General features: G+C 44.2%; 1 protein-coding gene across 2 annotated transcripts in view; it reads right to left on the bottom strand.

Annotated features, from left to right (window-relative positions):
- Positions 1-3,210: 3,210 nt before the first annotated feature.
- The window catches only part of CORO2A (coronin 2A), a 467,084-nt gene continuing 457,427 nt past the window's right edge, over positions 3,211-12,867 (bottom strand). For both annotated transcript variants that reach the window (XM_030194343.1, XM_030194344.1), the window contains exons 11-12: positions 6,967-7,238; positions 3,211-4,299 (exon numbers count right to left, since the gene is read on the bottom strand). In XM_030194343.1, the coding sequence (XP_030050203.1) occupies positions 4,168-4,299; positions 6,967-7,238 (404 nt within the window). In that variant the 3' untranslated portion in view covers positions 3,211-4,167. The remainder of the gene's footprint in view (positions 4,300-6,966; positions 7,239-12,867) is intronic.

Here is a 12,867-nt window from a genome sequence, read left to right as displayed (position 1 = left end):
GTTCGTTTCATGAGAGGTTTGCTTTTGTCAAAGCCCCCTGTCAAACCTCCACCAGTGTCATGGGACCTCAACGTCGTTCTCACCCAGCTGATGAAAGTTCCTTTTGAGCCACTGAATTCCTGCCATCTGAAGTATTTGACCTGGAAGGTCATTTTCTTTGTGGCTGTTACTTCAGCTCGTAGAGTCAGTGAGCTCCAAGCCCTGGTAGTCCATGCGCCTTATATTAAATTTCATCAGAGTAGTCCTCCGCACTCATCCTAAGTTGTTGCCGAAGGTGGTGTCAGAGTTCCATCTGAACAAGTCAATTGTCTTGCCAACATTCTTTCCCCGTCCACACACCCACCCTGGTGAGGACAAGTTGCACACCTTGGACTGAATGAAAGCATTGGCCTTTTACGTGGAGCGGACAAAGCCCTATCGACAGTCCGCCCAATTGTTTGTTTCTTTTGATTTCAACAGGATGGGAGTTGCCATCGGAAAACGCACTATCTCCAGTTGCTAGCAGATTGCATTTCCTTCACTTATGCCCAAGCTGGGTTGACGTTAGAAGGCCATGTCACGACTCATAATGTTAGAGCCATGGCTGCGTCAGTGGCTCATTTAAAGTCAGCCTCCATTGAAGAAATTTGCAAGGCTGCAACGTGGTCATCTGTCCACACATTCACATCTCACTACTGCCTTCAGCAGGATACCCAACGCGACAGTCGGTTTGGGCAGTCGGTGTTACAGAATCTGTTTGGGGTTTAGAATCCAACTCCACCCTCCTAGGCCCATTTCTGTTCTGTTCCAGGCTTCACTCTCACTTAGTTGTGTTTGTTTTCAGGTCAATCTCAGTTATGTCCTCGCCGTTGCGAGGCCCAATTGACCAATGTTCATTGTTTTGAGTAAGCCTGGGTGCTAGGGATACCCCTGCTTGTCCTCGGAGAAAATGAAGATACATACCTGTAGCAGGTATTCTCCGAGGACAGCAGGCTGGACATCATCACAACCCACCCCCTTTGTAGTTATTCTTCTTTTTCTCGTTTGCTTTTCATATAACTGAGGGAAGCGCGCGGGCGGGAAGTCACTTGCGCATGCGCGGTGCATTGTCCCCGCGCGTTTACTTTTAACTCCCTGTCTCCTGGGCCGTCGCGGACGACGACCCATGCGTGATGATGTCCAGCCTGCTGTCCTCGGAGAATACCTGCTACAGGTATGTATCTTCATTTTCCAAGCAGAAGAGCTGTAACCTATTTAGCTTTACCATTTTGGCCACTCACCTTTTCTATATTACGAAGCTGCAGCATTGAAACTCATGCTAAGGCAAGCCATGGAAATGCAGAAATGCTCTGCACAGTGTGGAAGCTCCTTGGAGGAGTTTTGGAGCTGTAGCATTGCAAGATATGCTGAAGCAAACTAAGGCAATGCAAAAACTTCATTATCACCATTCAAGTTCTCCAGTTGAGTTTCAGAGCTGCAACTTCAGTTTCAGAGCGAAGCAGACTAAGGCAGTATAGAAATGCTTGCACAGTGAACTAGCTATCCAACTGTATTTTTAGGCTGTAGCATTGAAACTACTAAGGCAAAGCTCTCCAGTTGAGTTTCAGAGCTACAGCTTGAATGCTCATGCTGAAGAAGGTAAAAGTTAATGTAAACATGCTTGAAGTGGTTGAGTGTGTGGGAATCATGATGAAGATGGAGGCCAATCTGCAATGCCCACAAAAATTAGATTAGTTGTTATATCCCATATACAATTTTCAACACCTACTGATGTTCCAGGTGCCAAGCCCATACAGAACCAGTAGCCAACTAGACAGTGATGTTCATGTGTATTGTGACATCACCACTGCTCTCTCCTATGCATTCAGTGCATGTCCTTTACATGTTCTGTTTCATCTTCTTAGGTACCTCCCCTATATTTGTATCAGATGCTTATCTTTATTTTTTCAATTTATTTTTCTTTCCTTGCTTTCTCTCTTTGTTTCATTTTGCTTCTTTTTCCCCTCAGTTTTTTGTTCCAGTTATTCATCACAATACACCATGGGGCCCTTTTACTAAGCTGCGCTAAAACATGACCAGCACTATCACTAACACAGGGCTTTCCCGTGCACTGAGGCCACTTTTAGCACAGCTGTAAAATGGCAGCATTTTCCCATTTTCCACTTAATGGCCATGTGCTAATCTCCCCATTAGCATGTGGCCATTAGTGCGGGAGCCCTTACTGACACCTATTTTCTTGGCAGTAAGGGCACATGTGCTAACCACGCAATTTTCCTTATGCAAATAAAAAGTCAACATTTAAAAGTAATGTATAGCTACAGGTTTATTTCTTAATTATATATTTTCACATTGCACAATTTTGAACATTTTCTCTCTATATATAATATTTTTATAAAGGTATAAGAATTTAAGAACTAGTGACAATTATGATTCTGATTTTTAGGCACAAGTATGAGTTAATCATTGCTGTCTCTGTCCTTAAAACATTTAACAATACAGCAAGCATGAGCAGACCACACAGAGGTATCGAAAAGGTCACTTACAGTATTCAGGTAGTGATTAGATATTCTTTGTTCCTGGAAAGGCTGCATCAGTAAACAATAAATGAGACTTTTCAAGTAAACAAATTCTGTGGATATGTTGGCTATTGGCTGTAAACTGACTACTTAGATCATTAAATAATACATTTGAACTTATATAAAAAAAATTACATGGTTAAAAAAATTGTGTCCTTTTATTCTCAGCTGGCAAAAATAATTAAAATTAATTTAGGATGAACATATGAAATAGCTAAATAAAAATGAATTTTTGTCACTGAAGTACAATATTGTATGTTTTGTTCCAGATGCTAGGATTGCAGTTTGTTTGTGAGTTTAAAGCAAGGCTTCCTGTGAATTAGCATTTCCACAACATATTTGCTGCAACTGAGCCTCATTCTGATGCTCATGCAGATGCTGCTGGGCAGGAAAAGTAGAATTCTGCCTAAATGCCTGTAATATGTTTAGAAATCTGTCATGTTAATTAAGGTTCCTAATAGGACAATGATTTTTGCTCAACTTTCTAGGGTCCAATCTAGTGGTTCCCAAACCTGATCCTGGAGGCACTCCAGCCAGTCAGGTTTTCAGGATATCCACAATGAATATTCATGAGAGATGTTTGCATGCAGTGGAGGCAGTGCATGCAAATATCGCTCATGGATATTTATTGTGGATATCCCAAAATCATGAGTGGCTGGGGTGCCTCCAGGACCAGGTTTGGGAACCACTGGTCCAATCAATCATTTTTGGATGCCCTTAGGGACCCCTAGTGGTTACCATCATTACAGAAAAGCAGGTTAAGAAAGGTAATAGGGCAGAAAATTAGGCTTTGGCAGATAAAGACCACTCATTTACCAATACCATACAATACCTACTTAAGTACTTCCCCACTGCTGAGGATCCTCAGTGCTTCACAATTCTGTTTTTAATTTAAGACTTTTCAGTACTGTTTATGCTGGTAGGTCAGGGTTCCAGCACATCTGCAGCAATTGGAAGCAATTAGATTTACAAATGGAACCCGTGGCAATGGAAGGTGATCGCAGTAACTGCTGCAGACCATCTGACACTGTTATCAACAGCTAACACCCTGATAGCATGGCCTTCCTCCACAGTTGGGTATCTTTGTAGTTTTCTTTATCTAGCGTTCACTTTTTTGTTAGCTCCTTGCATATTTGGAATTATGAAGCAGAGTCTTCTCGAGGGTCATGGCACCAAAACAATGCCAGAATAAAAGAGAACAGCCCTGCCCCATTCTTCAGTGCACTTCACCACTTGTCCGGCTAGCTACCCAAATCTGTCACCAATAAAATACAAAAATAAAGCAATTTAATGAGCTCATAAGGCAAAAGGAAGCAATTTTTCCTTAGAGTCTTATTGCATTTTACTAGGTTTGAAAGCAGTCACATTGTGATGGTCCATTTACATTAGCCAGATGCACGGCTAATAATTTTTGTTGTGACTTACAAAACAAGAACATACATCTGCTAAAACATTGGAAATAATATCCTTAAAAGAAGTTAAATAGAAAAAATATGCAGTGTGTATCACTGGCACATTTCTGTACATGATGATTTATTTTCTCTTGAGGCTGCTTTTTTCTTGTGGTGAGTTTACATTCCAGTGCCCATAGTGTTTTCTTCTTTCCACTCAGTCAGTAGTTGCCTGAACCAATGCGAACATTCTTGATCTCCAACTCCAGCTGTTTGATGTGTATGTCCCTTTGGTTCACCAGCTCACGAAGTCGCCGAATCTCTTCATGCTGTCTGTAGAACATCTGTAGCAACTGAAGGACAATACGTGCACTTCAAAAACAAAACAATGGCATGGGAGCATGATTTCTAAACACTGGAAACATTTTTCCAGAATGTGAACCCTCTTGGTCAGACCTAATCTTGCTAACATGAAAAACCATCAGGAACAGCAGCCTGTTTTAATATAAACTTCAGTTGAAACAAATATCCCACCCATTATATGACTTTTATAAGTAAGTTAAGAATGTAACTGATTAATGCAGTGACTGAATGTGACTGAACTGTAAACGATATTGGGGTGACCCACGAACTCCATGAACCATTTTGCTCTAGCACACCATACTAGTCTCCAATGCATGTTGGGGTTTTACTGCTAAAAAACTACAACTACAATTCCCATAATGCTTTACTACAGTAGTAAAAATGATGTAACTATGTGATCAGTAGATCTTAAGGTTTTTTGAAAGAACAAGCATTCTTTCTGAACCAAGACATATGGAGTTAAAGCAAAGCATTTTTGACCTGCTTATTGCTCATTAATCAGGACATTGTTCAGAGCAATTGGAATTAGTTGACATACCAGGACAGTGTGGCAGCTTCTAGCTTCTATGGCCTTGACTGACATTTTATCTAACCAAAAAGCACAAGTACAAGTTAAATTCAAGCAAGTGCAAAATGATGTACTTGGAGTGTAGAAATCCAAAAGAACAGTACACGCTAGGGGGAGAGAGACTGAAAATTTACAGATCTGGACAGGGGGCATTGGAGTGATTGGGGCCGATATTCAGACTGCGGGAGGCTGTCTGTATATTTCCCACAGTCAGTAGTGAGTCTGGATATTCAATGCTGGGCCACATCCGGTGACCGGTATTGAATATCCGAGTGTTTTTTGGCCGGTTTAAACTTACTAGGCCAAGTCAATATATAGTGCTGGCCAGTTAAGTTTATAGTGGCCAAAGCTATTTGGGTGGCCTGATTTACCCACCAAACATAGTCGGTGATGCCCTGAATATTCGCAGCTAGCCAGTTAGCCACTACACATGGCTGAATATTTGCAGATAGTCGGTTAAGTACTATTTAACCGGTCAGGAGCCGTTCCAAAGAGTTCCCTTGACCAGGACAAACTCGAAAACTACCAACCAGTCTCTAACATTCCTTTCTTGGCAAAACTTATAGAAACAGTCTGCATACAATTCAACGATTGGCTAAATGAAAGTAATTGGCTAGATTTATGTCAGTCTGGCCTCAGACCTGGGTACAGAACTGAGACAGTTTTTGTGTCCCTTCTTGATAATCTGCACAGAAATTGTGTCAAGGGATCTGTTGTGGATTTCTCAGCAATCTTTGACACTGTGGTAGAAACAGGTATCAGTGGCAGAGTAGGGGGCGCACCACAGCTCTTTTTAGTGTTCTTGGCAGCTGCCCTTCCATAACAGAGGAGTTATTGGGTGGAATTATTATAATATTTTCTGGTATCTCAATGCTGCAGATGTATCTTCTGGAAGGTTTTTATGAATATATTTTTTTAATTTTAAAGTTATGTTTGATTATTATATTTGGTCTTGAATGTATGGGTCTTTTCTATAAATAATTGGAGTTCCTTTCTTATTATTTTTACTATTGTGATATTGTAAACCGTTTTGATATGTTCTATGTTTAGTGGTATAGCAAATTTTAAATAAATCATAAACCACTGAGTAAGACAAAATGCAACAAGGAAATTAAAAAAAAGAACCCCCCCCCCCACACCCACTATTCAGTCGGCTGCAGTGAGTGTTTTTTTCAAGCAACTACTGTTGCTGGCTAGTTTAGCCCCCAATATTCAGTGCTGGGCCATGTTCGGGCACTGGCACTGAATATCGGGGGCTAAATGAGGACGGTCTGGCTGCTGGAGCTTTTGTTTTGGGGGTGTCACTGCACATCAGGGGGTACCGGGAGAGAGTTCTACAGACCTTGTTTGGGGGGGGGAGAGAAAAATAATTTATTTTTATTCAGGACAGTTTTTGAGCTGTCCTAAATTCACCTGCTTAACTTATGCGAGCCTTAGTTGAATATTGGCAGAGCCCGCATAAGCCTCAGTGCTGCCCCCTGGCCTGCTCCTGACCATCCCACTTTTGTGGGGGGCTGGTCAGAGGAGATATTCCACGGCACTCCCTGCTTTAGTGCTGCTGAATATCGGTGGCTGGGCAGCAACAGGTAATGTAAGCGGGCAGGAGAGGCTCCTGCCTGCTTAAATCACTTTGACTATCAGGTCCACAGACTACATTAGTATTCTACATGTGTTTGCAACTTGTCTATAATATACATTATGGTATGTAAATAGGCTTCAGTTTCCAGTCACAGACACGTTACAGAGGTGATGTGCTGAACACCCAGGAAAAAAGGGGAGTGATGATTACTACTGCAGAGGTGACTCCTGCCAGTATTAGCTCTGTGCTAAGAGAGAAGAAAATATCTTGGCTAACCAGTAGCCTTATTCACCCAGTAAACTGACCTGGGCAAAGAAGGAAGAAGCATGGCAGCAAGAAGCACATTTCTATGAAACACATATGTAAATAACAATATTTAGATTTTCCGTGACCTTAGAGGCATACCAATCATATGGAGACAAGTAAAAGGAATATTCCAACATATCAGGCAAAAACCACAAGTTCAGCAAATAAATTAAGCATTTATAAAATACTGACACGTATCCTTACCTCATTTTCTGTCTTTGGTGGGGGGCACTCAAATAAGTCAAAGCCATTGGATACTAAAGCTTGTCTCAACTCCTTGAAGCACTGTTCTCCTTTCTTCTGTACTTTTTCACTTTGAACATTGGCTTGCTGCTGAAGCTCCCGCACCGACACTCTGTCTGCTTTATCCTGGAACATTTTTGGCTGTGTGGTGGTCAGGGAAAGCTCTATGTGAGGAGTGACTACTATGGGGTGCAAATCCTCTGAGCCAGGTCTTAAGGATATCAAAAGAGGACCTATAAATATAAGCATTTTGTTTTGATTTATTTCTATTTATTACCTTCATGATCCAATAAACTTAAAACATAGAAAAGGCAAATACAATTTTAAACAAAAGAACACGTATTTCACCCCACACGATGAACAAAATAATAAACTAGACAACTACATAGAAAGTTTCAGACACAGGGTGAAAGAAAATTCTGTACAACCTGTCTCCACTAGAAACCACTGCCAAAAACTACAAAATAACCAAAACATTGTCATTAAACCTGCAGACAAAGGTGGCTCTGTAGTGATTATGGACACTCAAAGATACCTTAAAGGACACAGACAACTCTCAGACAACACATACTACAGGAAACTGAGGAACCCATGCAGGATTATACAAAACAGCTGAAAAACCTTATCAAAATACTTCCAAAGCATGTATAGCCACATCTAAAAAAAACTCATTCCAAACCATCCTTGCACATTCTACATGCTACCTAAAATCCATAAACCTGGAAACCCTGGCAGATCAATCATACCTGGCATTGGCACACTTACAGAGGAAATATCTGGACATAGAGGGGATTTTTAAACCTTTTGTCCACAAGACACCATAGACTTTCTAAACAGACTAAAAAACATCAAGCAGCTACCACCAGATACTCTTCTGGTCACAATGGATGTAGAAGCACTATACAGCAACATTCCCCATGCATACGGCATACCTGCATGTGATACATTCCTAAAAACATCCACCCTGGACCACCAATACTCACCGGAAACCATTACAAAATTAATCAAATTCATTCTAACTCACAACTATTTCCATTTTAATAATGATATCTATCTGCAAATCATGGGCACCAGAATGGCACCCCAATATGCTAACCTCTTCATGGCAGAACTGGAAGAGTCATTTTTAAATACATATAAAACTAACCCCTTAAAATACTACTGGTATATTGATGACATTTTCATGATTTGGACTGAGGGAGAAGAGACTCTCAAACAATTTTATAGTTCTTTTAATATACACCATCCTACAATAAAGCGAAGATACATACCTGTAGCAGGCATTCTCCGAGGATAGCAGGCTGATTGTTCTCACTGATGGGTCGGCATCCACGGCGGCCCAGGAACGGCAATTTTCCAGAGAAAAATAAACAAAACTTTGTCAGAGCTTTCCCGTGTGCAGGGTGCGCGCCGCCTTCCCGCCCGTAGCGCGAGAGTCCCCGCTCAGATCAAAAAGCAATAGGAAGGAGAAGAACAACTCCAAAGGGGAGGTGGACGGGTTTGTGAGAACAATCAGCCTGCTGTCCTCGGAGAGTACCTGCTACAGGTATGTATCTTCGCTTTCTCCAAGGACAAGCAGGCTGCTTGTTCTCACTGATGGGATATCCCTAGCACCCAGGCTCACTCAAAACAACAAAAACGGTCAATTGGGCCTCGCAATGGCGAGGACATAACTGAGATTGACCTAAAGCAGAAACATCTAACTAAGAGTGCAGCCTGGAACAGAATAAAAATGGGCCTAGGGGGGTGGAGTTGGATTCTAAACCCCAAACAGATTTTGCAGCACCGACTGCCCGAACCGACTGTCGCGTCGGTATCCTGCTGAAGGCAGTAGTGAGATGTGAATGTGTGGATTGATGACCACATCGCAGCCATGGCTCTAACACTATGAGCCGTGACATGACCCTCAAGATTCAGCCCAGCTTAGGCATAAGTGAATGCAATCTACTAGCCAATTGGAAACGGTGCGTTTCCCGACTGCGACTCCCCTTCTGTTGGGATCAAAAGAAACAAACATTTGGGCGGACTGTTTGAAGGGGCTTGCCCGCTCCACGTAAAAGGCCAATGCTCTCTTGCAGTCCAAGGTGTGCAACTGACGTTCAGCAGTTGAGGACGGGGAAAAAATGTTGGCAAGAGAATTGACTGGTTCAGATGGAACCGACACCACCTTTGGCAAGAACTTAGGGTGCGTGTGGAGGACTACTCTGTTGTGATGAAACTTGAGATAAGGAGCATGCACTACCAAGGCTTGGAGCTCACTGACTCTACGAGCTGAAGTAACAGCCACCAAGAAAATGACCTTCCAGGTCAAGTACTTCAGATGGCAGGAATTCAGTGGCTCAAAAGGAGGCTTCATCAGCTGGGTGAGAATGACATTGAGATCCCATGACACTGGTGGAGGTTTGACAGGGTGCTTTGACAAAAGCAAACTTCGCATGAAGCGAACAACTAAAGGCTGTCCAGAGATAGGCTTTACATGTTGAGGATAAGCACTAATTGCACTAAGATGAACTCTTACGGAGTTGGTCGAGACCAGACTCTGACAAATGTAGAAGGTATTCAAGCAGGGTCTGTGTAGGACAAGAGCGAGGATCTAGGGCCTTGCCACACCACACAGCAAACCTCCTCCATTTGAAAAAGTAACACCTCTTCGTGGAATCTTTCCTGGAAGCAAGCAGAACTCGGGAGACACCCTCAGAGAGACCCAAGGAAGCGAATTCTACGCTCTCAACATCCAGGCTGTGAGAGCCAGAGACCGGAGGTTGGGATGCAGAAGTGCCCCCTCGTTCTGAGTTATGAGGGTTGGAAAACAGTCCAATCCCCACGGTTCTTCGGAAGAAAACTCAAGAAGAAGAGGGAACCAAATCTGACATGGCCAGAAGGGAGCAATCAGAATCATGGTTCCTTGGTCCTGCTTGAGTTTCAGCAAAGTCTTCCCCACCAGAAGTATGGGAGGATATGCGTACAAAAGGCCGCTCCCCCAATGAAGGAGAAAGGCATCCGGTGCTAGTCTGTCATGGGCATGAAGTCTGGAACAGAACTGAGGGACCTTGTGATTGACTTGTGTGGCAAAAAGATCCACCAAGGGGGTGCCCCACTCTCAGAAGATCTTGCATATGATGCCCAAGTTGAGCTACCACTCGTGAGGTTGCATTATCCTGCTCAATCTTTCGGCCAGACTGTTGTTTACGCCTGCCAGATACGTGGCTTGGAGAAACATGCTGTAACAGCGAGCCCAAAGCCACATCTGGATGGCTTCCCGACAAAGGGGGTGAGATCCGGTGCCCCCCTGCATGGTAACCTGATTGTCTGTCTGAATTTGAATAATTTGATTGGACAGCCGATCTCTGCAAGCCTTTAGAGCGTTCCAGACCGCTCACAACTCCAGGAGATTGGTCTGAAGACCTTTTTCCTGGGGGGACCAAACTCCTTGAGTGTGAAGCCCATCAACATGAGCTTCCCACCCCAGGAGGGATGCATCCGTTGTCAGCACTTTTTGTGACTGAAGAATTTGAAAGGGACGTCCCAAGGTCAAATTGGTTCGAATTGTCCACCACTGAAGGGAATTGTGAAAATCGGTGGACAGCTGGATTGCATCCTCTAGATCCCCTGCAGCTTGATACCACTGAGAAGCTACGGTCCATTGAGCTGATCTCATGTGAAGATGGGCCATGGGTGTCACATGAACTGTGGAGGCCATATGGCCTAGAAGTCTCAACATCTGCTGAGCTGTGATCTGCTGAGATGCCCTGGCCATGGAAACTAGAGACAGAAGATTGTCTGCTCTCGCTTCTGGAAGATAGGCACGAGCCGTCTGTGAGTCCAGCAGAGCTCCTATAAATTCCAGTTTCTGAACAGGGAAAAGATGGGACTTGGGGTAATTTATAACAAACCCGAGTAGCTCAAGCAGTTGAATAGTCATCTGCATGGACTGTAGAGCCTGTGAGGTGTTCTTCACTAGCCAATCGTCGAGATAAGGGAACACATGCACTCCCAGTCTGTGTACCGACGCTGCAACTACTGCCAGGCATTTTGTAAAGACCCTGGGCGCAGACGCCAGACCAAAGGGCAGCACACAATACTGGAAGTGCTGCGCTCCCAGACGGAATCGAAGATACCTCCTGTGAACTAGAAGTATCGGGATGTGTGTATAAATATCCTTTAAGTCCAGAGAGGATAGCCAATCGTTCTCCTGAATCATGGGAAGAAGGGTGCCCAGGGAAACCATCCTGAACTTTTGTGGGACTAGCAATTTTGTTCAGGGCCTTTAGGTCTAGGATGGGACTCATCCCGCCTGTTTTCTTTTGCACAAGAAAGTACCTGGAATAGAATCCCAGCCCTTCTTGCCCTGGTGGAACGGGCTCGACCGCATTGGCGCTGAGAAGGGCGGAGAGTTCCTCTGCAAGTACCTGCCTGTGCTGGAAGCTGAAGGATTGAGTTCCTGGTGGGCAATTTGGAGGTCTGGATTTCAAATTGAGGGAGTATCCTAACCGGACTATTTGAAGAACCCACCAATCAGAGGTTATGAGAGGCCACCTTTGGTGAAAAAAGTTTAACCTCCCCCCGACCGGCAAGTCGTCCGGCACGGACACCTTTATAGCGGCTATGCTCAGCTGGAGCCAGTCAAAAGCCCATCCCTTGCTTTTGCTGGGGAGCCACAGGGGCCTGCCTTGGCGCACGCTGTTGATGAGAACGAGCGCGCTGGGGATGAGCCTGAGAAGGCTGTCGAGGAGGATTGTACCTACGCTAGTTATAAGCATAGGGAGCATTCTTCCTTCCCTGGAAAAATTGTCTACCTGATGAGGTAGTAGCAGAAGGCGCCCGGCGGGAGAGATTGTCCATAGCGGTTTCCCGCTATGTGATCTGATCAACCACTTGCTCGACTTTCTCACCAAAAATATTATCCCCCCGGCAAGGGACGTCCGCAATCCGCTGCTGGACTCAATTGTCCAGGTCAGAGGCACGCAGCCATGAGAGTCTGCGCATCACTATACCTTGGGCAGCGGTTCTGGATGCAACATCAAAAGAATCGTAAGCACCCCTGGACAGGAATTTACGACACGCCTTCTGCTGCTGACCACCTCCTGAAAAGGTTTGGCCTGCTCCGGAGGGAGCTTATCAACCAAGTCCGCCAGTTGCTTCACCGTGTTCCTCAATTGAATGCTCGTGTAGAGCTGGTAGGATTGAATTTTGGCCATGAGCATAGAGGCCTGATACGCCGTCCTCCCAAAAGAGTCCAGGGTTCTAGATTCTCTTCCCTGGGGCGCCGAGGCAAAGTCTCTAGAACTCCTGGCTCTCTTGAGAGTGGAATCCACAACCATAGAGTCGTGAGGTAACTGCGACTTCATCAGCTCAGGTTCTCTGTGAATCCGATATTGGGACTCAGCTTTCTTGGGAATGGTGGGATTACTTAGTGGTTTCATCCAGTTCCACATAAGCGTCTCCTTGAGCACATTATTAGGTGGTGAAGGACCTGAAAGGCTCTGGCAAGGTTTTGTTTAGTTTGCTCTGGAAAATTGCCGTTTCTAGGCCGCCATGGACGCCGACACATCAGTGAGAACAAGCAGCCTGCTTGTCCTCGGCGAAAATTGACCACTCCCCAGAAAAAGTCAACTTTCTAGACACCACAGTTTCCATCAGCAATGGTTACATACAAACATCAATATACAAGAAACCTACAGACTGATGCAGCTATCTCCATAACTCCAGCTTCCACCCTTCACATACAAAAAAAATCCATTATACACAGCCAAGCCACACAATACCACCGTATCTGCTCTGACCCAAGAGACAGAGATAAACACTTCAAAATCCTGACTGATTCCTTCAAACAAAAAGGCAACAACCCCCAAATAATCTCCA

The sequence above is a fragment of the Microcaecilia unicolor genome, chromosome 2 (assembly GCF_901765095.1).
Source record: "Microcaecilia unicolor chromosome 2, aMicUni1.1, whole genome shotgun sequence".
Lineage (NCBI taxonomy): Eukaryota > Metazoa > Chordata > Amphibia > Gymnophiona > Siphonopidae > Microcaecilia > Microcaecilia unicolor.
The sequence above is the reverse complement of the archived record's forward strand: the minus strand, read 5'-3'. Positions and strand labels throughout refer to the sequence as shown.